We start from the raw sequence: 27,120 nt of genomic DNA on the forward strand, positions 1-27,120 counted from the left end.
AATACTTTTAGCCCAACAAAGAATTTGCCTATCAATTAAGTGAATGTATCTGCTCAGCAAATACTCTGTGCCTGCATGTGCAATAGTTTATCTAGATCAAAATATCTGAAGAAGTAGCCTGGAATGAGTGTGTTAATGCCTCAAAATGCATGACAACTGACCTGCCTAATTTTCTAAAGAGATGATTACTACTCTTTGGGTGTTGTTTTTTTTTTTTTTTTTTTTTTTCTTTTATGTTTTCCAGAAATGTTGCAAAGCATCTAGAAACTTCCTGGAATTCCTACCTGATGCATTCACTATTTTCTGGAAAAATCACCTCAGAGAACTGGATTTTTCTGAGAACTCACTAAAAGAAGTTCCACTGGGACTCTTCCAGCTTGAAGTAAGTGTCATTTCCTCCCACCTTGCACATATTTCTCTTAATACCTACTCAGAGCTCAGTGTCATAGTGGTGACTGCCTGCTAAGGTAGGAGACTGCCTGCTGCTTCATGGTCATGAACGCAGCCGTTATGCAGAGCCTCTGAGCACCCCATGAACCCCATGAGTGATTACATTCTGGCCCTCCTCCAGTGTCATGGCATACCTAGATTTTGATGCAGGTCTTTCAAGAACTCCTTGGTTGCCTTTGATTTTGGGGAGCACAAATGCAGAAGACAACCACTGCCTTATGACTGCATGTTACAACCTTTGAAATACAAACGTTCTCAAGTGTGCTCACAAATAAATACATGTTTTCGTAGTCTAGCACACTGGTGTTATGTAATTAAGTACTAGATGTTCTCTGCTGATATTATGATTTGAAAATGGCATATTTGAATGCCCTTAGCAATGCTACTTAACATCTCTTATCTTTAGCCTTGTGCAAATTAAATAATTCTTCCCCGTGAATGGTGGAGAACCACAGTTTTACTTCAGAATTCTTCAGAATCTGTGGCTTCACACAGTTTTGACATGAAACCAAGCAGAACTTGGGGGTTTCCTCCAAGGTTCCCTTCTAGATGGTGAAACTCATCCATGTAGATAGAAACAGAGGTAAATATTTCTGCAGAAGTATGTTAGTTTTACACTGCTGGCCTCTGTGGGAGGGATGCAGAAGTGATGGTTTATATCCATGTCCAGTTTGGAACTCAGCAGTCTGCTGCAAATACGTTTCTTGCTCATGCCCAGAGGAGTGCTGAGGATCATTTGCTGCCTCAGTTGTTTCTAACGATCCCTGCAGATTTGTGCTTGCTTTTTGAAAACAGAAAAACATTTGTTTTCAATTGGCATTTCTCCTGAAATGGAATGAATCCTATGGACTATTGTCTCCAAAACTTGTTTTTTCTATATGCATTAAAAATAAACCCCTTGGGTGGGAACTACCGTGGTAGATTTTAAATGCCAGATGATGCTTCAAGGGCACATTTCCTTGGCTGCCGCTGCTCAGAGGCTGCAGAGGGATATGAAGGTGCCAAGTACAGGACATCAGAGAAGATCTCAGTACAATCCCTACTGATGATCTGTCTTTAAAGGTAGAGAACTTTGGCTGCTGTAACTAATGCCAGTTTTTACCTGTCTCTCTTCAGATGTACCGTCACAGAAGAAATAAATAACAGGTATTTTCAGTCCCGCCAGGGCCAGAGTGTAGTGAGCACCTAGGGTCCATGCCTAGATTAGCTGTGGCTTGGTCTACTCCTTGATTATAGCATTTGTGTCAGTGAATAGGGTTGCATTTGCACTCCAGCCCTCCCCAGAAGTAAATGTGGAAAGGGGAGAAATGGGCAGCAATGTGTTGCTACACATAGTGTGCTGAGCAGTAGTGAGCTGTCTCCTTCCTGGAAAAAGTTGAAAGCAGGAGAGGCACCGTGACTTAAAGCATGTCTCTGGCCTAGGCTGGTGGGACATGTTGTTTATGATTGACCTTTGCTTGGTTTGAGGAGGGGGCTTAAGTCTAACACCAGTGCACAATCACTAATAGGGTGTATGTACTACAAATGTGGTGATAATGGAAGCAGAGGCCTTCTCAGCTTTCCTATCTCTTGCTTTCTAAAGGAACTAGATGTGCTTCAAGCCATATGTTAGTTCTGAGGCTAGTTAGCTTCTCTTGAAGAGACCTGACCTGCGATGTGTGGACATGTTCAGGGAAGGCTCTGGTCAGCTTTTCCACATCACGAGCTGACTGAGGCAGCGTAATCTGGATGCTCTCATCCCTTTCCTCTGGTATAATCTAACACACCAGAGCCCTTTTTGCATGCCGCAGCAGCAGATTTGAAGGAAGATGTCTGCTGCTGCCATTCTCTCAATTCTGGAAGCGCTCGTTCCCTTCCTGAAAGGCAACAAAAATGGAGAAGTTAGAGATGAGAGAGAAGAGGCAATTGCAAAACAAGGACCGTGGATCTCCAGAATTAGTCTTGAAGAGTCACAGCCAGTTGAAAGTAACTAATTTTCCCCCTGTGGAGCAAACACATAAGCATTGCATATAATCCCACCAGGCGCTTAGCTCTCCTGGAGCGTGGCCTTTGTCAGCATTTGTGGGAGACATGTAACGTGGATACAGTTGACTGAAAATGAAGCGTCCCAGCTAGACCACACAGAACAGAGTTTGTGCTAATTCTGGACTGTGCAGCCTCCCTTCCCTCCAGCCCCCTGCTCAGGGATATTTCGGGAGAGAAGTTTGAAGCATTGTCATTGAACAGCCTCATGCTGATACTTGGAGAGAGCCCGACACCAGGCGCCAAGGGAGGACCGTGTCTTCCTTCCAACAGGAGGTTTGAGCCAGCGGCAGACTAATGGTGATAAAAGCATTGGCTGTCAATACAGGAGTAGCAGGGAGGGTTTTATAAGTTTGCACAGTTCTCCAACCTTTTCCTCTAGTGGTTCGCTCTGCGTATTTGCAGTTTTATATTTCACTTCACCTTCCCTAGGTCCCACCAGGGCCCAGTGCTGCACCTCTCCTATCACTAGAGGGAGCATTTTGCGTGCTAATTGCCATCGCAGCCACTGCTGGATGTCCATTGCTTTTGTCACATGGATACCTCCTATTTTTTTCCATTTGAGAAAAAGGGAGGAAGGCCAACAGACTGGCTTTGTGAAACACTGTTAATCTTGCTTGATGAAAAGGGGCATAAACCTTTTATATTATGTGGAGAACATAAAACATTTAACACACTTGAAGCCAAAGTCTCTGCTGGTAAAACAGGACTTCCATGGGGTATAATTCATTAATACTGCTCTACTTATGGCATGAGATAATTTAGCTGATGATTTGCTTATCTAATTTTTTATGGGGGAACTTGCAGAATAAACCTGGTTGGAAATCCTACATAGACAATTGTTTCTCAGTGGAAAATTGGATTCTCAGTTGAATTAAAATGCTCATTTGAGCCTCAACGTTATTTTTAAAGACAGATGGAAGAGCAGGAACTTTACAAATCTGAATGCAAAATGCATTTTTTCTTTTGCATTACAGTTAAAAAAAGGGCCTATTTTTAACCTTATTGACAGTGTTTGTAGCCAAGTCCTATCTGTACAGTGTTAATGGTATAAATCAGCTTCAATTCTTGTTTTAGAAATTTCTCTCTGGTATGAGGGGGAAAAAAAATAGATGAATTCTATAAATCATGGAAAGAGGATATAAATCCTTTCAATTTTAACAAACAAATAAAGCAATTGCAAACTTTCATTGCGTGAAATAGTTCACATTTTTCATGTTGATCTTATACATATGCAACAGGTATAAGCCCATTCTGACACTAGCTTGTGCAGACATAAATGAATTCTCATCCGTATGTGGCTTACTGTGTACATAGATCGTGCTGTTCTTTTCCATTTGGAAGGGTTTCCTTACTAAAAGTAAAATGTCCTCCTAAATGGGTTGTTTCCAATTGAATCTGTCAGCAAGGAGACTAATAATCTCCCAAAACTAATAGTGGTATTGCTTTGTGCAAAAAAATACTTGCTGTAGACAGAAATGAATGTTTTTTTGCATGCTAGGCAGGCTGGACAGGATGTTCCGATGAAAAAGATGTTCTTTCTTCTTGTTTCAGTTCTGCTAAAAATCTTTCTGTGTGTTTGATATACTACGTCTTCTAACTCCAAGCTACTCTTCTTTTAGTCTTTGGTGTCCCTGAAGTTGCTGGGAAATCAGTTAGCTACGTTGCCTTCACAAGATAAGTGGAATTGCAAACAGCTTAAATCACTGGATCTTTCAAAAAACCAACTTGGGAAGTAAGTGTGGTGTGGTTCTTTTTTTCTTTTTTTTTTTCTTCTTTTTTTTTCTTTTTTGTCTGAGAAAACAAAAGCTGAAGAAATTATAGCAAAGCCGATCCCTCGTGTAATACAAAGGGTGTCAGTAGTGAATTAATTACCTGCAATGAAGGCATTGACATCAGCATACCACGTCTCCAAGTATATTGTGTGTCTGTGACAGTGATGAATTATCCGTTACTACTTCTTTGGATGCTTAGCAGACTATATCATTTATTAAATAGATTACTGATAATGGCAGTTTAACTTCAGAACATGTAGGAATTTCTTTAACCCAGTGTGTGGTTCATCACTACAACTATTAGTTTGTGGGGAGCAGATCTTAACCATAAACCATCTGGCCAGGCTGCAGTTTGCAGTTAGTGTGGGAGTATTGTTTTGGAAAATATGAGAAATCTTTGGTTTTTTAAATGGAAGCGTAAGCAGCTGCAAGTTCATAGAGCATACTGACATTAATAAGGTCATCTAATAAAAAGGTGATGTTCTTCTATCTAGAAGTTACAACAGGGATGTTTAACACGGAGACTTAAAGGTCCGTTGTCTTCTCCAGAGCTGCATTTATCTGTGTTATACTTCTGTCCTCCCATCTGGGTGACTGCCCAAAAATTTTTCTGGAGTCTTTATGAGTTGCTGTGTCAGCTGCTAAGGTCATATTATCATTTTTCAGTCTCGGTGTGTTTCCCTAGTTGTGTTGTTGGGTTGCCTTGTCAGAGACTCTCTGGTGAAAGCAGGGAGTGGCAACAGGTCGGTTCTCCAGTGCTCCTCGTGAAGCTTGTTCAATTTGCTGTTTGACAGGCTACTTAACCTTGACACCCATAAAGCTGGGGGTCAAGTGCTCTCGCCCTGGGAGCTGAAAGCACAGCCTTGCAGAGCTCTGTTAATTTGCCAGAAGAAAACCATTGGGCCTGGACAAGTGTTGGTGGAGTCTAGCTCTGTGATTGCACAGTGGATTTCAATGCCATCAAAACCAGAAAGGAACCCATGAGAACCGTGCTGTGCATCCTGCAGCCTTGGGTAGTGTCCAGCTCTGCTCTGCATCTGTCATGGGCACAGCTCTCAACTGCCACATCTAAGCTCATTTTTATCTTGCTGACAGGAATGACGAGGGATTTAAAACAAAGCGGATTCCCTTTTTCACCACGAGGAGCAGGGTGCGTTGTGGCCCAGAGGCAGGTAAGGTGCACAGCGGTGCAAACGCTGAGAATGGGGCTGAGGTGGGCCGTGAAGCAGCAGGAATCTGTGGAGTTTGCCTGGGGGGAGATCAGCATAAATTCAGCTGCAATTTTAAGTGCAATTGCACTTAAATAAATGGAAAATGTGTTCAGATAAAATATTTGTAAGGAAGCAGTGCAGCTGGTTCGTACCATACGAAGGTAAAGAATGGGTAAGACCTGTTTCTTTCATGGAACTTTCATTCTGTTGGTTAAAATTATTCTTTTTAGCCAGAGCACTAACTGGTGTATTGAAGGGAAACTAATCCATAATTAGTTACTGTTAGGATTGTCTCTGTTGTTGAATTTGCAAATAGCATATTTTCCCCTGTCTCTGTGATTTGCACCTGAAGCAGAACAGAGGAGATGTCCTGGATTAAGTGCACATGAAATACCAGAGAGAACAAAGAAATATTTGAATGTATTTTTGCGGCTTCCTGCTCCCTGTGAGATTCATCTGCATTTCTTTTTGTTTGCTTGCTTTAATTTTAAATCACTTGGAGAGCTCTCTCATTCTGAACTGCCTACAGAATGACTTGCTCTAAAGCAATCCTTGAGAACCACGGTGTGGAATAGAGCTGGCGTTTTCGTGACGCACAGCAGAGCAGTCCTCAGCTGCTCATGGGAGGGAAAGGCCCTCCTGCAATTGCTTTTGTAGTGAGTTCCCCTGAAAAATGTGCATTTGCATCACTGTGAATAGGTAAAACTGGTCAGTGCACCGAGTTATAATAAGGGAACACGTATAGCCATGGCAGTGTTTGTCCTAACGTGCAGTCTGTCCATCTGGGAGGCAGAGGGTCTACCTGGATCTCCAGGTAAAACTAGTCTTGCCCCAGTTCCTTTGTGGAAGTAGAGGCTGCTGTGCAGCAGGTCATGTGTATGCACCCAAATGAGGAGAAAGGGTTGGACTATGCTGTTTTGCAAGTAGGAGATGGAAAGTTGGAATGGAAATGCTATAATATCAGTGAAATCCTGAACACGGAAGAATTGTAAGGAGTCTGAATCTTGCCAGTCTGTAGAGTTTTGACGTATCCCTGGACCTCCTCTGTGAACAGCTACAGCAGCTCTTCCCAAGGGAGAGGAGGGCAGGAGCAGTGGGCAGAGTGCAAAGGGCACAGCTAAAACCAGCTCTAAAAGGGAATTGCTGTCCTAATGGAAAGTTCTGCGCGCTGCAAACCCAGCATAACCCCTCTACATAAGGCAGGAGAGGATGGACTCTGCATTCGTAACATTTGAAAAACCTTGGCACATAATACCCTGGTGCAACTCAGAGCTGCCTGAGGTTGCCTTGGGTTGTGGCAGGGCACAGAGTAGCCCACCTGGCCGGTGCCATGGCTGAAGAGCCACAGAGACAGAGCAAAGCCAGCTCATCCTTTTCTCTCTGTTCCTGTGCCAAGTATAGCTTGGTGAGACTAGAGGATGTGGCCAAGAATTTAAAGAACAACAGGAGAAAACAGAAGTTGGAATACATCAGCGGCTCACAGAAATCTCCTAGCGAGGTGGGGGCAGCTTTCCATATGATTTTACCAATAAAGGTGTTTACACAAGTCTAGAACATTTAAAGAGAAGAATTTATGGATGCTCACTGTACCTGTTCGATAAGTCTCAGAATAACTTGTTGCACATGCACGTGGTGTTGGTGGCATTTACTCATCCAAAAATACACTTTCAAGATGGGATTTGTTTTAATTTTTCTACAGTTCTTTAAGAGAAATTTTGAGCTCAAGCCAGAGAAGTCATAAATAACTCATGAATAAATAATTGCAATTCATAAACACCTTGAGCTTGCTTCCAATACAGTACAGTCCTTTTCACTTCGGACTCCTTAGTGAATTGAGAGTATTGCTGCTATTTTAGGTGTTTGCTTCTATGTCCAAGAGGGACTAAATCCGTCTGTGCCTAGGTGCACACTGAAGAGGAACAATGAAAAGTTTAAGTCCAGCGATGAGCCAGAAAGGAAGTAAATTGAATCCATGAATAAGCCTGCTGTTCTCCTAAAATAATCCCAGAGATGATTTTTTATTTGAAAACTCAAAGGCAGACTGTGACACCCTGCCCACAGCAGACAGTCCTGTCACGTACGTGAACACCCCTGCAGACAGTGGGTCTCTATCTTCCTGATCATAGCTCAGGCCTGAAACGCTGTTAAAATTAGAACTGGGGAACTTTCTCCTGTGAAAACCTCTTCCATTTTCTTTTCTTTCTCTTTTCTGGCTAAATCTAGTTACAGTTCCTCAAGCCTTCTCTGTAAGGGAGGAAGATCGTGATGGAAGTACAACTGTCCCATCCTTGAGGAAGAATGTGTATCACATCTCCAAGTTGCTTTTACAGACTGCGGAGGCAGCAGATGGTGCTGCTTGTACTTTCCTAATCAGAGACTCAAAATCTGCATGTCCCTGCGTGGCCTAGTTTGCCTTGACTTCACGATGCTTCTTGGTAGATATATATATGTGATGGTCACAAGACAGCAATACAGTTCATGGCAGCTTTTCATGCCACCATCCCTGGAGTAATTTGTGGAGCAAAATGATGCTCTTTGGAACCAGATGAATTTCCCTTTGTCTGATCCTTTTCAGCAACAGCAAGTCAACCATGCAGTGTCGCTATTATTGCTTGGGTTGCTCCCAGAATAAGCTAGTTTCTGCTCAGCCATATAGGAAAGCTGAAGTGCCGTGAGATCTTGCAGTATAAAACAGAACGGGGGCAAATGCAGGCTGTGTGTTAGAGGTGACATAGGGTAGCAGTGTGTCAACTGCAGTTTGGGTTTCCTTCTCTGATGTTACTGACTTGATTCACCATATATTGCTTCGGGATGCAACATGGGGCCCGAAGGTAAATTCTGCCCAGTCCGGGGCTTTACTGGCACAACATGGAAAAAACGTTGAGAGACACTTGTGCCTTTGGTATGCCCTTCACTGCGAGCTGTTGGGCTGGAATAGGGGCAGTTGGCAAGGTGTTAGCAGCTATTCAACAACGAGAAACAGAATACTACTTGTGCTCTGAAGTATAGTTATCTTGGCAGGCCTGGAGTTCCTCCCTTGGCACCTCAGAGGTCCTGGAAATTGTCACCTTCAAACATGTGCATCACCATGACTTTAAAAAATTGAGATGTGAGCGTTGATGTTTGGTCACTCTTGAAGGCTGTTTGCTTTTCTGCTGTTGCTTTGTGGTGGTTCCTGCCAAGGAACATGACCTCATGTCCTGCCTACAAAGTTAAGGTGAAGGTTCTTGGTACAGAGCCTTGGTGCCTGTTATGTTTTAAAGGTGCAATTTGTTTCCTGTCTTGTTTCAGGTCCTTTTTTGGAGTTTCCAGCATTTCTGAGTGATTCTCTGGAAGTCCTTTATCTGAACGACAATCAGCTGGAATCTGTCCCACAGTCCGTTTGTCTTCTAAAAGGTTTAACAGAACTTTATTTAGGAAAGTAAGTCCATGTTCTGGAAAAGCTATGCAGTATTATTTCCATGTTGTTTTAGTGACCAGTCTTCTGTGGAGCCCCACCCCAGATGTCCAGTGCTTTTGAAGTCAAAAAGCTGGAAAGAGTCAGCCCCTTGTTAGAACTGTGCCCATCATTTGCTTTAGATAAGGAGGAGGCCAACCTTTTAAATTAGGGAAGATAATCTAATGCTTTGAACACAGGCCTGGGAATCTAGTGTGCCTCTAGTTAATGCTGGCTTTCTGCTGTCTGCTTCTATAGCGTTTGAGTCAATAACTCATCATTTTTGCTTATATTTCCTCAACTGTCCAGTAAAGATGATTATACTTGTCTGGCCCAGAGGATAAACTGAAGTTATACATCACTTTTAGGATGAAAATTACTATTAAAGTGCTGAGTAGTCTTATTAAAATGTTAATGGAAGATTTCTACAATGAGAGAATAGTGTAATCTGAGAGTCTGTGAGAGCAGCTATTACACACAAAGCCTGGTTGTTGGTAGATCTATTTGTTTTTTTCTACAGTAACCCTGGTATCCGAGAGCTTCCTCCAGAACTTGGACAGCTGGCTAATCTCTGGCAGCTGGATATCGAAGAACTGAGTATCAGTAATGTTCCTGCAGAGATCAGAAAAGAGGGTAAGTCTGATCCTGTGTGTGCTTTATTAAACTGAATGAACGTTTAATGAAAATCACATCCTTTTAATGGTCCCAAACAGGAAAAGACAGTGTGCACCCGAGTCCTTGTTGCAATTAACAACAGAAATTGCATAGGATAAACCTCCTACACATATCTGCAGGTTTGGTATCAGTGCTAAGCTCTGCCTATAGGATCAGTTTAAGGTAGATCACATGTTACAATAACGACTTACTGCAAATGAAGTATTGCATTTGTATGCATGCTGGATACATTCTGTGGCTTGCTCTCTGAATGTGTATAGTTTAGGGTATTTAGACTCTTTAGGGTCTTTAGACTCTTTAGACTCTTTTCTAAAGACTGAAGTGCTTAGGATCAGCAGTCACAGTAACATTGCAGTAACTTTATTGTAAGCTGCTAGGTTTTTGGATCAATTACAATACTGTCTTCTTTTTTGTGTGTTTTAATAAGAAAATCCTGTGGGAATAAAGTTATTAGGAATTATTCCTTCTCCAGCACACTGTTGAAGCCTAAATCTAATTTTAAGTAGAAACATAAAAGTAGAAGGAAAAACTGAGTATTTTCCAATACTAAATTAGTATTTTATGTTTCCTTTGAGCTTCTGAAGCATACGAGCCACAGCATTTGTTTCTCCTTACAGTACTCCATTGTAGAGTCTCTAAGCAGTGACCTTTTTCTGGGGTCTCTGTCTCAGGTTTGTCCACTAGAGGTTTCTTTGTTTATTCTCTGGGTTGTCTCAGCCCACAGCGAAACTCCAGGGAAAATATTAATTCAGCTGATGTGTCTGCAGCAGTAGGTTTTGTGCAGTTCTGCTGTACATATGTACATTTGTAACTGCTAACCACAGATAAAGCCTGTTTGCTTCCCCCCCATAGGCCCTAAAACAGTGCTGGCATACTTACGAGCCCAGCTGCGCAAAGCAGAGAAGTGTAAGCTAATGAAGATGATCGTCATCGGTCCTCCGCGACAGGGAAAGTCAACACTGATTGAGATCCTACAGACAGGAAAAGTCCCTCAGATGATGCACAGCGATGCCACCATACGTACAACGAAATGGGAGCTACCCAAGCCAGTGGGACACAAGGCAAAGGTGACAAAGAATTGAAGATCCTTCTCCCCTGTGAGATGTTTGAGCCTCATGGTGACCCTTGGGGTCTGAAATTGCCTGTCCTTTTACAACAAGCAGTTTCCCCTGTGAACCAGACCTCATATGTGAGCTGTTCAGAGCTGTCACAATTCCTCTGTTTCATTTCCAGTTGATATCAGAGGACAGTTTTGTTTTTCTGAGAAAACCTTGACTTTTTGTCCTAAATGGTGAGAGCTATTTGTAGACTGCCTGAAGTCTGGCTGTCCCAGCTCAGGTGGTTTTTGGACACTGATTTTGAGAGAATATTATAAGTCGGCTTCTCTCAAGCGGATTGTCCTTTCATTTGGGGCCACAAAATGGGACATCATGCCTAAGGCTGATGTCAGAACTGTTCTAAATGTAAAAGGTGTGGGAAAGGTAGGATGCCTGACTTCTGGTTGTGATCTAGGGATATCTAAGGATATCTAAACTCTGAATCTCAAGTGGCTCATCCAGGGGTTATGTCAACCCACACTGAACTGATTTGGACAGTGCTGAATTTATTCAAGTATTTGAGAGATTTGTAGGTGGCTCTGTCCACTGTTTGCATAGTGCCACAGGTATTAGAGTATCCAGAATCGATCCTGGGCTCTTGTCAGAACTGAGGGTGCGTAAACGCATTGCTCTCACGTCTCAGATGAGAGCCATGGCCACCAGGCTGTTTTGGAAGGGGTGGAAGAGCCTGCTGAGTTCAGCTATTAGAGCAAAGAGTGCCAGGCCAGAGAAAGAAAAGAGCAAGCACAGCCCAACTCTTCAAAGAGAAGACTTTGATGGGAGAAGAGAGCTGTGTATTTTATGTTGAAGAGCAATTGAGTGAAACAAAACCTAGACAGTGTCAAAGACCTGGAGTAGGATCCAAGTTGCTGAGCAGGCTTTTGTCCCTACCTCTGAATCCGTCTCTCCATCCAAGCACCCACAGCTGAAGGTCATTTGGATGCTCAAGGCAGCCCTTGTGCTAGTTAGGGTTTGGTTTAAACAATATGGAAATACTTCCAGCTGGTCCTGGGAGACTTCAGGCTGGGACTGTGCTAGATCAGAGCCATACCAAGATACTTAGACTCCTCTCTGAAATCTCATGGAGTAACTTGTCATGTGGGATCAGGCAGTATTTGGAGTTGGACCAGTAAACAGGGCCCACATGGAGTTACATGATGTTCTGAGGATGGTGTCTGGAGAATGGTTTCCTGCTGATCCACAGCTTCTTGCTTCTCCAGAGTAAAATAATTTAGAGACAGAACCTCCAAGGTATGCAGGTACTTCATACTGCAGCTGGAATCTTGAATACCATTTAAGCAGAGAGCTATTCTCCCTCTTAGTGCTGTTGTGGGCCTGCACTGAGGAATGGCTGCTGAGCTACTCAGAGGAGAACCCGAGCTGGAGAGACTTCCATTCACACGTTCCCCTGAAAGCCAGCAAGTCTGAATTACAGCGAGCTGTAATTCGTGCCCATCTCTGCTGTGGCATGCGCACGTCAGCAGCCTCTGAGCGACAGGCAGGAAATGTTTATGAAAGGCTTGAGAAGCTTCCCACCTCCCAGGCACCTATATTTGGTGTGCCTCGCTTGGGGCTGAGCTCTGTGGAAATGATTTCAGCAGGAGGCTTCCTGCTCCCCCTCGCAGTGGCAGATAACTAGTTTCAGCGGTCCTGTTAAGTGTGGCACAGACAAGGATGAAGCAGTTTCTATTCAAGATGCAGTGAAATACAGGGCTCAGAATGAGATCCTTGTTTGTACTGGAGAATCCACAGCATTAACTGGAGATTTACCAGCATCAAGGGCACCTCTATCATTTTAGCAGCAAGCAATTAGTCTTGATTTCCTGTGGGGAAGTAGTAGCCTTGCTTAACAATTGCTTGTTGATTTTTCTTTCCTGGAGGCACAATTAGGACATTGAAACCCTTCTTGTGTCATACATTATGCAGGCGTAGGTTTATGCTTCAGCTATTATCTCCCTGTGATTTACTGCAACCGTTTGATTTGAACACTTCTCTTTGTCTAAGTAGGTTGATTCAGTGGAGTTCAATGTCTGGGATATCGGAGGCCCAGCAAGCATGTCTACAGTCAATCAGTGTTTCTTCACAGACAAAGCATTGTACATAGTTGTATGGAACTTGGCACTGGGGGAAGAGGCTGTGGCAAACTTACAGTTCTGGTTGCTGAACATTGAGGTAAGAAGTCACTGGTGGACTCCGGGGTATCTGTTTATCAAGTTGTAGCTCAGCACATAGATATGTGGTACTACAGTCTCTTTTTAGTCTCCTCTTAAAAACTCCACAAACTATGAATTTTGCATAGCTTTTGGAATTAATTTTCCATTGCTCTGTAGGCATTATCACAGTATTTAATGGTTTAAATTTAAAATGTTCTTTGTTCTCCCTCACACACATCAAAGAATGAAACAAAAGCTGATTTATAAACCCTTGCTAAGTACATATTTATTTTGGAATTAGTGTGTGACCACACTAAGCTCTGAAGAAGTTTTGAAGCACCTTCTTTTTTTTGTGTGTGGATCAGACACACATTGGTCTTGAGGTTATGCTTTTAACACTCTAGATTCAGATAAAATGGTATGTATCTCCCGGACAGCTCTCAGCTGAGACTCAGAGCTGCAGGGAGTTAATTGGTGTTGATTGTTTTTTTGTTCAATGTTCATTACTTGATATCTGCCTTAACATTATGGACACAGAAATGGGCCCTAAGCTAATGCCTCTCAAATAAATATCTTTGAGATATTGCAACCATATTTAATGTCCAACAGCAATCAAAATCACAATCTAGATAACAAAGCAGAAAACATAATTATGGTATTTCAAAAACGTATGATGTGCTTGTGTCTTTCACACACCCCAACAAGCACGTAGTAGCATCAGAAAAGATATTGAGAAAGGTGAGCGTGATGGTATATGTATGGAAAAGTTTCTGAATGCAGACCAGTTAAACAGATAAGGCCTCTTCAGCTTGGGAAAGGGGTAAATGAGGGGGGCTGTAGTAGGCTAGCTCATGAGAAGATAAGGTGAAAACCCCAAGGGAGTATTTGTTCATTATCTTTCACAGTAGAAGAACTAGGAGAGAGCACATGAGATGGTAGCTTTGAAACAAAAAACAAGTGTCCTAAACACAACAGCTAACTAAACTGCAGAATCCATTGGGATTATTGTGTGCTGTGAGAATCAGAAGTTGAAAAAACAGATTGGTGGAAGAAAAATCCATCAGATGCTCTTAATTCAGAGATACCATCTCATGCTCAGGAAGCTGATGTCCTCCAGCTGGAGTACTGGGAGAACATACCAGGGAAGGTCTCTGTATGCTTACCCTGTGTCTGTACTTTTCATTAGCCTCCAGACAGAATACTGGGCCAGGTAGGCCCTTTGGTCTGCCTTGGTACAGCCAGCCCTCCTGTTTTTGCATGAGATCAAGTCTGGTGTCATTCAGATTTGAGCTTTCAGCGGGCGTTATAAGAGAGACATCGTTTGGCTGCAAATCACCATGGGGTTCTGCATCTGAATTTTCTTCTGTGTTCAAAGTCATTTTGATCCAGTGGCTGATCCCTGCTTAAGTCTGTGCAATCCCATTGTAATTGGCATCATGTTTCCTGAAATCTGGATACCTTCCAACCCTGTAATAAAATCACGGAAGGGTTGGAAGAAACCACAAGATCATCTAATCCATTCCTTTGCACTGATTCAGGATTAAGTAGACTTAGACATTTCTAGCAGTTTATCTCACCTCTCCATAAACCTCTAGAGCAAATGTCTGTATAACTTCCCCAGATACCCATTCTGGAATGTCAGTAGCCTTTTTTGGGCTATCAGAGTTAGATCTTCTAGGTAAGGGTTAAGCTATCTTCTCCTTTGTCTGTGTGGACATGGTTTCCTTCATTTAGCTGACTTGTAGCAACTTAATACAACATGATGACTCTTTATGTTGAGCCCTTATCTAATAAACTCTAACTGACAGCTTCTTGCTCTGCAGTAGCTTTCAGGTTATTGAGCCGTGTTCTGTAGGAGAACTTCTAGAACACTCAGACCACTTTTTACTATTGTCAAGCTGCCAAGACAGGTTGCCTTCATTTTATTTGTGTATTACACATTTTATTCATGTGTTTGAGTCCCCCTGTTAGATATTACACTTTTCACATGTCATTACTGAATGTATCGTGACCTAATGTAGATGAGATCATTGTCAGTGTTTTCTCTTACAGGCCAAGGCTCCAAATTCAGCGGTGTTAGTGGTAGGAACACACCTTGATTTAATTGAAACTAAGTTCCGTGTTGAGAGGATAGCAACTCTGAGGGCATATGTCCTGGCTCTCTGTCGGTCTCCCTCTGGATCCAGAGCAACTGGCTTCCCAGATATCACATTCAAGCACCTGCAGTAAGTATCTGTGCCTTTATGAAGCTCAGTCACTCTATTTTATGTCACTTTGAACAATTTTGTAATCCTTGATCTCCTTGGCAACGGAACTGATTTGAAGACTCGTCAGCGTGGCATTTCATCTATTTTTGATTGGGATAATGTAGCATAATCAGAGAGAAGTTCAGTGCAGCTCAGGGGTCTGATCGTGGGTCTGAGAGCTGGAAGCTCCAAAGTCATGACCTTGGTCTGCCTGTTTCAGGGCTCCTGCTCTGCTCAGCTTCCTCACTGGTTAAATGGAGATACAATTTATTAATTAGTCACAGGGAGAGAAGATGCAGATTGAGTAATTAATGCTGCAACTCTTTAGCAAGCATGACTGTTACGTGGTGGGTGCTGCAGGGTTTGGCAGGGGAGGCTGCATGGGAACTTCTCACTACCTGAGCGTGGCAGTGTTCACAGTGCAAGCAGTGAGTCAGCCTCCTGAGCCCCCGGCAGTCCAAACCTGTGCAGTTCGAGTTCTCCGCATGTGGTAACAGAGGGGCTGTGCTGTCTGGCAGATCCATGTCAGGCCATGGAGTCTGACACAGCTCCCTCCCTTCTGATGGAGAATGCCCCGAGGGCGAGGAGGCTTCTCTGGCTGGGAAAGAAGCGGGTCTGTCAGCCAGGGGAGTGCACAGCACAGAGGGAGCATGGATGCAACCAGCTGGCACCAACCAGCTCCAAACAGTGTGAAATTGCCAATGCCTGGGGCATGAGCAGGTGGCAGCTGGCAAGTAAAGAAGGGTGCTGCTATGTCCCATCGCACTTTGCATCTGCTGCCTGGCAAAGCTGTCAGGAGACCTCCCACACTCTGTTCTGCAAAGGCAAGTGCTGCACCAGGCACCCCAGCTGGCTCTTTCATCTGGCTCTGGTTAGAAGTACCAGGGACCCAGTTTGAGCCACACAGAAGCACGGTGTGAGAGAGAAAGCTTAGTGGTTCAGTCACCTCAGAGGTCTGTTCCCATCACCACAGAGCACGATACCATGATTTCATTCATCCTTTCTCAAGGAGGCTTTCTTTCACCTACCCCACATCCTGCACACTCCCCTTCTTCGCTCTCCTTCCCCCCGCATTTTCTCCCAGGCAGCATTCTGTCCAGTTTCCTGCCTCCTCCTTGCCGTGCCCACTGCAGACAGTCTCCTTCACTCCCTGTCATCCATCTGCACGGAGCAGTGCTTGAGGAGTGCGAGGAGTGTGCTGTGAAAGCCTTGTGTGGGTGAGCCCAGGGTGCCTTCATCAGTGCTGGTCCTCCAGCATCCCAGTGAGCATACGCTTCCCAGCGTGACTCATGGCTGAGGTTTAAGATAAATCTTTAGAAAACCATTTTCTGTTGGCCCCAGGAACATGTGTGGGATCAGTTAGAAAGACCTTTTGTTGAGGAGAGTGGAAGAGAACCGTTCTCATCCGGCCCACAAAAAAGGCCAGAAATAGCAAGAGTTGGAGAGAATAGGTTTTTAGCTGTTAAAGAGAGGATGGAGGCCAGCTTTCAGGATCTAAGCATCAATTCCCAGATAACAGGACCCAGCTGAGCGAGGGCCGGAATGAGGGTGGGAAAAGGTGTCTGGTAGTCATCATCATGTCTCTTTGATCTGAGGACCAGACTCGCCTTCAGTGGTTGCAGGAGCACAGCATTTTCCTCATTCTTGCAGACCCTTCCAGGATGTGTGCAGCACTGAAGGGAAAAAAGGTGATGGCTTTGGTTGGTCTGCCAAGGAAGTCCCCATAGGTCAGAGTGCATTAGGGGATAGAAAAGCAGCATGCAGAGAATGAAGCAAGCAGTTTGGCTTCAAATATATTTTCCAGACTTCTTAGTATTTTTCTCCAAAGAAAAAAAGCTCACTGACAGCCTTCCTCCCATTTATTTGACACAGGAAACTTAGGCAGTGATAAGGGAAAGTGAGCCTGGAGAGGAAGGCGGTGTGCTGATAAGGTTTGGTAATCCTCCCCCTTGCGTAACTTTTGCAGTGAGCTCTCATGTAAGACTCTGGAAGGCCTCGATGGACTCCGACAGCTGATTTTTCACGTCACTTGCAACATGAAGGATGTCGGCAGCTCAATTTGCTCACAGAAACTTGCCGGGAGATTGGTGAGAACTGTGCTTTCTAGCAGTGATCCTTACCAAAGACGGGCTTCCCAGGGGGCTGGTTTGGGACTGGGAGGTGAACGTTGGGAGTTACTGCTGCCACAAGAGGTGTGTGAAGTATACAGAATTGCTTTGGAAAAAGCCATCACTTCAAGATCCGTGTAAAGGGGAGACGGCTTGGTTAGTTCATCCCCAGCAGTGACTGCTGTCTAATATTGATCCTGCTGTTTTTCTCATGTGGCTTGCAGATACCACGAAGTTACCTCAGTCTTCAAGAAGCTGTCCTTGCGGAACAGCATAAAAGAAGTCAGAACGATGATGTACAGTATTTAACAGACAGACAAATAGAGATGATCATTGAACAAAACCCTGGAAATGATATCAAAGACTACGAAGACTTGCAAACCGGTAGGTCATAGCAGACTGGTAATTTCTTGGTAATTAATACATGTGACCAATTGAAGTGTTCCGCAGATACGTTATTCTCTTGGCTCTTATTCTCATGTTATTCATGCTGGCTATACCTGGTGTGGATAAAGCTACCCAGAGTGCTTCTTAGTCTTCCTCATCTTCACTGTATTTTCCTAATGTTAGCCTATTACTGACCTACGACTCTTTACTTTTTTTCAGCAATTAATTTTCTCATAGAAACGGGTACACTACTGCATTTCCCAGACACAAGCCACGGCCTGAGAAATCTTTACTTCCTTGACCCTGTCTGGCTCTCAGAGTGTCTGCAGAGGATTTTCAACATCAAGAGCTCGAAGTCTGTTGCTAAGAATGGAGTTATCAGAGCAGAGGATCTCAGGATGCTTCTGGTTGGGACAGGCTTCACTGAACAAACTGAAGAACAGTACTTCCAGTTCTTGGCCAAGTTCGAAATTGCGCTGCCTGTAGCCAATAACAGGTTGGTAATTAGAGAGGCTTAGCCGGACTGGAGAAAAATGGCCATTTAATCAGCAGATGTTAACAGGCTTTGTCACTGTAAGCAATAGTCTTGACAAGGATCCTGTTGTGATAAAATATTTGAGTGCTTTAAGCAGTGTGATGGAAGACACCCATCCATCTGGGCTGTATTTCCTTTCCTTGGAAAGGCTGGCATGAGCATCCTTTGGTCCAAACAAGCTAGGCCAGTGTGAAAACTTTCCAAAGCAGGTCTGAGCCCACTCAGTTCATTAAGACTGATGGGGTAAGGAACACTCAGGGGTTGCTTGACCACCAGCACGGAGGGGCAGTGACACCGGCAGGGATGTGGCGATGAGCAGGTGGGAGCTGTAAGTGCTTGGCTGGCACGGCTGCAGCTGAGAGAGGATGTGGGGCTTGTGGGCCTGATGGGCTGGGGTCATCTGCTTCCAATGAGTGATCCTCGCTCCAGGCTAGGGCAGAAAACCTTGGGTAGTCAATAAATACGTCGGCCCTGAAGGCGCTATAATTTATTCCTAGTGAAATCAGGAAATTGCAGCTTCAGTAGCAAAGTGATTTTCTTATTTTTTTTTTAGCCTCATCCAAAGGTGTCGATCAATAGTATTCCAAGAAATGGTGTAGGAAACCTCCTTCTCTTTAAATGTTAATGAATCCTCCTCTCTCCCACCCCCCCGATCTCTTTTCCTCCGGGCAGAGTTCCCTGCTATTTTTCTCTCTCCCATCTGCTTGGCGACCGCCTGTTGTTGGGTTAACGGTGAAACCATCGTCGTATTGCACTTCTGATGTGGCATTTGCATTTCACTTCCTTGCCCTTCCAGGACAGCAGGGCTGCATCGCTCTGAGCCTCTCGGGATCTCTGAATGCCAGCACAAGTGCAGCATTCTCTGTGCTGTCATTATGCCTGTCACTTATCCAGTCCCGGATGCCAACAAATTTTCTCAGGCTTAACACAGATAAAGCAGCAATGTTTCTGCTTAGTCCAAAGTGCCTTTTGGACTCCTTGTCACTATCTGCCATTTTTCTCCAAGGCAATTACATTGTCTGTGCCTCGGGAACAAGGAAACTGCTTTTTCATGGCCTGCCCAATCTTTTTTAGAGCGATCCAAGCCACATTAACAGAATATTCTTCCCACTGACGAACTGTAGCTCTAGCAGGTTGGATTAATTTAATGTCCTAGCCAGACACAGAGCAGTTATTTGTTACTGTGCTTCTGCAACTATTGTCTAGGTTGCCAGATAGGATTTCTGTGCAGTCAGGAGAGAAAGCAGCTGCCAGTTTCTGTTCTGAAAGGGTGGATGGGGGCATGTTCCACATATTTTCAAAATTTGCATTGGCTGTTGTTCAAAAGCATCAAATCTCCATCTGTATTATAATGCACTATATAGTTGTGGTCCAGGAGGGCCTCGTTGGCCTTCTTGCTTCTAACACTCCTAGACCCTTTCTTTGATGTGCTGAGGAAAATTTATTGGCTGTCATACAATGCATCAACTACCTTTACAGGGGAAACTTGATGCACTCCACTTTTCTGCTTAAGGTGCACATAAGTTAGCTTCGATCTGCTTGCAAAAAAAAGGATTGAAAATATGACCGTTCTAATTGTAATTTGTAAGTGGAGAGGAATTTTTATCAGTTTTACATTCCAGAGATGTTTTTTGGAAGGGATAATTTGATCATGTAAAACATCATCAGATGTTATGGACTGGAACATATGGAGAAAGCTGTTCTCCAGTGATGGCTATTTTTTCTGAGCTGATTTTTCAGTTTTTACAGAGTACTGCAGCTGCTAGAAAGAAAATGTGATAGGCTTAAAGCATTGGATTTGGACCCAGCATTAGTTCTAGTTGTGTGTGTAGTCCCTGTCACTGTTACTTTGGTCAAGTAAGTCCCTTGGCTCTTTGCCTCATTGCTGTCATTATGCCCATCAATGATGAGCCCCAGATGCCGACAAATTTTCTCAGGCTCAACACTGAGCAGTGTTTCTGCTTACAGCCAAATGTGATTTGGACCGATTTTTGATCGTATAAGCATCTTGGAACGTATTTGGTACAGAAGAGTATCACTGCTACGGGATTTATTGGCAGGTATTGAAAGCCATAAGCTCATAGTTTTCAAAACAGTTTTAGTCTTCCAAAAGTTTTTAGCTACCCAAATACTGAAGATCAGCACAAATGAGTATTCTGCGCTTACTGAGAGATCTGAAAATAATTTGAAAACTTTGTGGGCCTCTACCCCAGCGTAGCTGTTACTTCGGATGAGTTGGACTATAGTAGCACTGAGTCTCCTCCCACACTTGGGAAAAGATCCACTGCTGGACCTAAAACCTGCCTGCAGGAGGAGGTGGAGCAAGGCTGCTGGCATCAGCCTGGCACAGTGAGCTCTTGCTTATGGGAGTTTGTCAGGGACGTGTCAGGGAGTCCATCAGCTGCAGCATGGTACAGCAGGAAACACTGTCATGGTGACACGTAAGATGCTCTGATTCTTGGGACTAGGATGAGAGCCAGAGCAGTCCAGTCCCTGCAGCCCATAAATGTCTCGTTGCCACCTCCCACCTTCTGGGCTTACAGAGGCTGAGCTGCTGTATGTTGTTTTTGCATTTATCTCCTGTTCCACGTAGCAGCACAGCTGTAATTCTCTGTTTACTCCCGGGGCACAGTAGTAAAGATACCAAGTCTGAATGAGTCTCAACATCACAGCTGTTCTAATGACTCCTATATTTTAACGCATTTAATTTGTGATTACACAAACGTCCTGCTGATTACATCCATTTTAGCCCTGTCCAATAGCCCTGGCTGAATTATGTCATGTCTGTTTTGCCTCTGCTTACTTCCATAGTGTAAATGAACTTCATGTATTGCTGCAGTGCCTTTAGTCTAAAAGCTTTTTTATATGCAGTAGGCTGTGCCATTAAAAATCTCTTTGGAGACTGAATTGCCTTATTATCCAGTAACAATGTACTCACTGTTACAAGCTGTAGCTAAAATTTGAGCTGTTGAATTTGATTTGTTTCAGGTACCTCCTCCCTCATCTGCTTCCTACCAAGCCAGCATTAGATATCCACGGGTTCTGCCACCAGACTACAAACACAGTCCAAAGGGTCTTCAAGATGAGTTTTGTCCCAGTTGGCTTTTGGCAAAGATTCATAGCACGAATGTTAATTAGCCTGGCAGAGATGGACCTCCAGGTAGGTTACTGTATCCCTCTGCAAGCAAAAGGAGGCAGCTGAAGTTAGCGTTCAATGTAAGTGCTTGTTTCTGCACATCCAGCGTGATTTGGTCACAGACTTCAATAAAATTATTGAGTAAACAGTAATGCAATCTGCAATCAAAATCTGAAACTGTTTTTATAGTAGGTGTCATTTAGAACAACAAATTAACACTGGGAAGAAACCCTGCCTTTTCCACCGTCTCTTTATAGCACGATTCCCTGGAAGGACTCAGTACCCCCACCATCTTCCAATTACAAGTAATTGGAGTTCTGCCTGCAGCTCTTGTCCGTGACGATTCCATTGGGTCAGAGTCTGCTTTCACTTGCCAGTGGAGATCTGGAATATCTCCATCAAGTCAGCTATCTGAATCTGTAAGGGTTTAAATGAGAAACAAATTACACAACTCATGTCTTAAAAGGATAATGAATGCAAGGAGGCACCCTATTAGTGCAAGTAATATGCATATCATTAAAGTAGTCTTTGTAAGGTTCTGAAAGCTAAGTGAATTTTGTTGGTATTGACAATTTTTTACAACTATTTATATCTGAAAACACAGCTCTGCTGGAAACCATGATAAATACCTACAGAATATTTTTACTACCTCTTTACAGCTATCCATTTACATTGTGTTCTGTCCCTGATGTCCAGAACATGGAAAACATTATACTTGTTTTTGGAAGGTCCTCTGAGTTCCAGGTTTCTGAAACCATTTAATAATTTTGCCTGTTTTAAAGGGCTGTCTTGGCACCCCCTTGCTTACATGCTCATGGACACTATATAACCTTAACGCCCCATTACTAGGGACTTCACCCAATCCACAGTGAAGTGAATGGAAAGGCATCTCACCAGTCTGCAGGCAAATAAGCATAAGGGCAGTGAGTACAGTGGAGTTCTGCAGATTAATGCTTTTATTTAAAAACAAAAATACCTTTTGCTCTAAGTACTGGTTTGAAATGCCTTGGAAGAAAGCCATCTTCCTGCCACTGAAACAGGTGGAAAAGCTAACTCTCTACATTGAGGGCAGACTTGATCATTCACTAAGCTCTTCTTGAAGTTTATAAGACTTCTGCAAATACAGAATTCATACAACAAATGTCATGATTATAGAATTAACAGTTGTTTGCTGACATGAAATTATTTCTTTTTGAGTGGCATAGAAATGTTTTGATGGCTGCAAAAACAACTTTTACTGTATTTTCATTCTACTGCATTATTTTTTTTTAACGAGTGCAGGTCACTCTGCATGGAAAAGTTATGATAACACCTGTGAAAGCCAAAAAAAAAGTCACCTCATTGCTTGATTAAAGCAATGTTTTCCTGAGAAATTTTGGTGATGTAACGATTATCATGCTTTTCTGCTTGTTTCAGCTTTTTGAAAACAAGAAGGACACCAAGACAAGAAACAAAAAGGTGACCATCTACAGCTTCACAGGCACTCAAAGAAATCGATGCAGCACATTCCGAGTCAAAAGGAAACAAACTGTTTACTGGCAGGAAGGTCTGTTCGTTACCTTTGATGGAGGCTATCTTAGGTAATTTGTGTTTGTAATGCAGCATGCGTTACAAGGGAACTAATAGAGTGTGTGAAGCACATCATCTGAATGGAGATGAATGGGCCTGACTCATTGTATATGCTCACTCACCAGTAGAAGAGGAGGCTCTTCTAATAGCCATAACTCATCTGGTAACAACTGGTGACAACAATGATGAGTAAGTGATTGTTTGGCAGTTCTGAAAATGTCAGCCTTACGTGTTATTGCAGCCACAAATTTAAAGAGGTCTGAAAACAAAAAGTGATATTCAGAGCAGAACTCTTTGCCAGGTAAAACCATGCATTGTCACGTGCAAAAATTTCCTTAAGTCAATGAGTTTTCCATGGAATCCTAAAACCTCACCACTGCATGGCAGCAGTCCATATGGGTGGAGGTGCTTCAGTGCTATCAGTGTGCATGTGACAGGGACTACAGGGAATGGGTTTAAGCTGGCCACGGTAGAGTGGCTGCTGGCTGCAAGCCTGGAGAAAACCTGCTACCCATATTCTTTCACAAATGCAGAGAGCTGGCGGCCACATAAAAACTTTCATTTCTGCACTAGCTGAAGATGCATTTATTCTTCCAGTCCCTGGCAAGACAGGGAGGAACCATTGGTGCTGTTTTGTTGCTGGAGACTGGAAGGGCATAGTGACTTTCCTGAGTTTGTTTAGGCAGTCTGCAGATGAAAAGAGACTTGGATTCAGCTGTTGCTAATCAGAGGCTAGAACCCTAAATTCTAGAACATGGTTGTGGTCATACTGTATCTTATCTTTCTAGGTTCTGTGTTTCAGGGAATTAATGTACTAAGCACTTTAATACAAAGATGCTTTCTTTTGTCTTTGTCCTTTTTGTGGGAAATGCACAAGAATCATTCTATCATAGTTTTTTTTCAAACATTTTTGGAAGTTTTGGGGATTTTAAAATTATTATTATCATGAGGTACTGGAAGACTCCTAACCCTCCATCATTCTGGATGGAGCATTTCTGTCAAAACTCTACATTATACTCAGTTCACTGAGGCCAGAGTTTTCTCTGGGCCAGACCTTCTGTAGCATTTATCCATTGTGAGGAATCAGCATTTCTGTGCAAGAATTCTCTTCTCAAAGGCATTTGCAGAATAGACTGAATTGAAAATGATTTTCAAAGCTAGATTGGGTTTTATTTTGATTACTTGTGAGCTACATGTTATTTCGTAACTCAGGTTTCCTAGGAGAAAAAAAGTTTGTTGACACTGATACTTCACAAAAGTTTCATTTGTCTGTCTTTTGGCTTTCTTGTGCAGTGTGGAGTCTTCTGATGTGAACTGGAAAAAGAAAAAAAGCGGTGGAATTAAAATCATTTGCCAGTCAGAAGTGAGAGACTTTTCAGCGATGGCGTTCATCACAGATCATGTCAACTCTTTGATAGACCAGTGGTTTCCTGGTAAGAGAACTGCTGTAATTTTCTATGCAGTATTATGTCTGTTTAACAGAAGGTTTTTTGACAGAGCTCTCCAGGTGCACAATATTGTGCATTAAATTAAAAACCCTCAGGCTCTGACAGTCTCAAGCCAATAAAGTTTGAGAAAAGCTGATAACCTGCAGACAGATTGAGATTCTTTGCCAACAAACCTTGGTCTAGACATTGTGTCTTTCATCTCATCAATCACAGGTGAAACATTACAGTTGAAACAGGACCTGCTTCCAGAGGAGTCTGAGAGACTTCCTGTGCTCACAGCAGAGGCAGGATTTTGCCCAAACTACTTGGTACTGTCCCTGATGCCAAAACTCATTTTGGCATCAGCTGGGATCAGCATTATACCCACCATTTTTAACAGCCTGTAATTTACAAAATTGTGATGTGAGAGGCATGAGTGAATATGATACCAAGGACTCTGTGCCAAGGTAACTTCCTTGATTCCAGCAGTTGTTTTTCCTGTGATCAGCACAGACCCTGCTGTTACCCAGCGGGCTGTTTGCAACCCCAGTACACTTTGTTTAAAACCAAAACAAAATCTGAAGTATTTTTTGTCATCCCACATTGGTCACACACTGGTTTAGAAAACGGTGCCAAAATCTCTTAATTGGAAGTTCTCTTGAGGAAACAGTTGTGCACTCTCACATAACCATGTTCTGCATGTTACGAAAATAAAAGAAGATTTTATTTGCCTTTAGATTAAAATAATGATAGTATTAATCACTGAAGCTTGAGAAAAGTCATGACTTCAAAGGCTACGGCCTGGATTCACCCTGCCTAATTGTAGGCATGTAACAGAAGCTGTCACCACAAAATCCCTCTGTAGTCAGTGGGAGAGGTGGAAGCCTCACAGAGGCCCTGTCTTGGTAGGATCCCAGTTTCCCCCAGAGGGGCTGAAAGCATTGGTCATGAGGGAGCCCGCTGTGACTGCGTTCCTAACTTTGGTGCCGCAGCTGAGTGCTTCCTCCTAGCCTGCATCTGAAGCTCCCAGGCTGAGCGCAGCATGTCGTGCCTCCCAGCCCCTTCCCATTCCCATTCCCATGCCTGCTCCCCACCCGAAGCCATCTGGCAGCTTGCAGTGGCTGGGGCTCATGGGCAGCCTCACAGCTGCCATTCTTCTGCTGCAAGGTCATGCCCTTTATGATACGCTGTGATCCCTATAAACAGTTCACACGCAGACATCCAGCAAGTAGGAAGCTCTCTCCAATTCTTTATTCATATACTTCACATTTCTACTGGTCCTGAATACGTTTTATTTGCAAGCCTGTGCATTACCTGCAAACTGTGACTGTAGACATTTGAACATGCTAGGAACTGTTTCTCCTTCTCAATTTGTGAGTCACTTTTTCTGTTTGTTTGCTTGGTTTGAAGCACTCACAGCCACTGAGAGTGATGGCACGTTGCTGATGGAGCAGTACGTGCCCTGCCACATCTGCGCAGCTTCCAGGCTGGAGGAGAACGATTGTGGTGAAAAGGTGGAGGATGCACAGTACTTTAACATGGAGGACTGTGTCCTAACTGCCATCGAGCTGGACTGCATCACATGTCCTAACCACCCTGACATCCCCGTTTCTCTCCAGGAGCTGGTCCCAGAACTTTTCATGACAGATTTTCCTGCCAGGTAATGTTACTCAATTGCCTTTGGTTAGATTTCAGTATGTCTATGTAGTTCAGTTGGTTTTGTTTTCCTAAATCATTTCTGCTAGAGGAACCAGATTGGATGGGATATTGATCATCCTGATCTAGAGGAAGATGTCCCTGCCTATGGCAGGGGAGTTGGAACTAGAAGGTTTTAAGGTCACTTCCAACCCAAACCATTTTGTGATTCTTTGATTTACTTCACAGGGTCCTCAGAGATCACTGCAGTACAATGTGACAGTCCCTTTTTAACACAGCAGCTGTTCTGCATTGTCCAGTATTCTGGCTAGAGTTTTCTGTAGTTGGAGCTTTTCTGGGATCCCTGTTATGAACCAGAAAGGAGGCATCAATACGGCAAACCCAAAAGGCAGGGCTGCTTGCATCACAAGACTGGCACTGAAATCACCTTTAGGTTTGAAGAGCCTTTAGGAGAGTGAGTTTATGTGGACACTACTACAGAATTCATGTTGTGTTGAGGCTTCTGCATGTTTCAGAGCTGTTATATCTGGAGTAGTAGTGTGGTAGTCCTAAACAGCTGGAACAGCACTTCCATACCTGTAGCAGCATTGCCAAATATTTATTTGCTTATCTGTATTCCCAGAGGAGTTTGATTTTGTACCTCATATTACTTAGTGTATAGAACAAGAGTGGAACAAGAGATGATCTAACAGCAGGCAGAGGCTGGTGTCCCTTTCAGTTCACATTTATCAGGCCTCTTTGGGTCCAGTGCAGAGCTGTGAGGCCTCCAGACCAAATTATGTCCTGTCAGCTGCTCTCGGAGCTTTCTGTGCTCCCAATGGCCCCTGTTTCCTTTTCACAGTCATTTTAATAGGCATTCTGGGCCAACACCCAGTGGCCAGTCACGATGGCCTCCTCGCAGTGTTTTCTCCTATAGATTTATTTCGCTGGTGCGAGGTGAGTGGAGATGTTTCAAGTAGAAACAGCTGTAAAAGTAGGCTCTGGAAGAGTAGGGAAATGATTAATTACAGCCTGGGAATAGTGAGCTGATTGGAATAATCAGGTTCCGGACTGTGGGGCTGTTCGTAAACATCCTGTCCTGCCTCAGCAGGGAGGAGAGGAACTGGAGGTAAATGAAGCAAAAAAAATCGTTAATATAGATAAATGTTATAAATATTGCACCTGTGTCATCCGCTTGGAAAAGGGGCTTATGTGCTTTCCAGATCTATTTGATTCTCACAGGATAAGTTGCCTCAGT

The 27,120-nt window shown here is 43.5% G+C and overlaps 1 protein-coding gene across 4 annotated transcripts in view; it reads left to right on the forward strand.

Annotated features, from left to right (window-relative positions):
* LRRK1 (leucine rich repeat kinase 1) overlaps nucleotides 1–27,120 on the forward strand; it is a 74,984-nt gene that overhangs the window by 31,891 nt on the left and 15,973 nt on the right. For all 4 annotated transcript variants that reach the window (XM_035335393.1, XM_035335394.1, XM_035335395.1 and 1 more), the window contains 15 exons: nucleotides 245–382; nucleotides 4,095–4,207; nucleotides 5,343–5,419; nucleotides 8,750–8,879; nucleotides 9,415–9,527; nucleotides 10,422–10,636; nucleotides 12,674–12,838; nucleotides 14,872–15,044; nucleotides 17,032–17,152; nucleotides 17,398–17,557; nucleotides 17,780–18,056; nucleotides 21,084–21,255; nucleotides 22,648–22,811; nucleotides 24,094–24,233; nucleotides 25,638–25,887. In XM_035335393.1, coding sequence (XP_035191284.1) covers nucleotides 245–382; nucleotides 4,095–4,207; nucleotides 5,343–5,419; nucleotides 8,750–8,879; nucleotides 9,415–9,527; nucleotides 10,422–10,636; nucleotides 12,674–12,838; nucleotides 14,872–15,044; nucleotides 17,032–17,152; nucleotides 17,398–17,557; nucleotides 17,780–18,056; nucleotides 21,084–21,255; nucleotides 22,648–22,811; nucleotides 24,094–24,233; nucleotides 25,638–25,887 — 2,408 coding nt within the window. The remainder of the gene's footprint in view (nucleotides 1–244; nucleotides 383–4,094; nucleotides 4,208–5,342; nucleotides 5,420–8,749; nucleotides 8,880–9,414; nucleotides 9,528–10,421; nucleotides 10,637–12,673; nucleotides 12,839–14,871; nucleotides 15,045–17,031; nucleotides 17,153–17,397; nucleotides 17,558–17,779; nucleotides 18,057–21,083; nucleotides 21,256–22,647; nucleotides 22,812–24,093; nucleotides 24,234–25,637; nucleotides 25,888–27,120) is intronic.

The sequence above is a fragment of the Oxyura jamaicensis genome, chromosome 10, assembly GCF_011077185.1.
Source record: "Oxyura jamaicensis isolate SHBP4307 breed ruddy duck chromosome 10, BPBGC_Ojam_1.0, whole genome shotgun sequence".
Lineage (NCBI taxonomy): Eukaryota > Metazoa > Chordata > Aves > Anseriformes > Anatidae > Oxyura > Oxyura jamaicensis.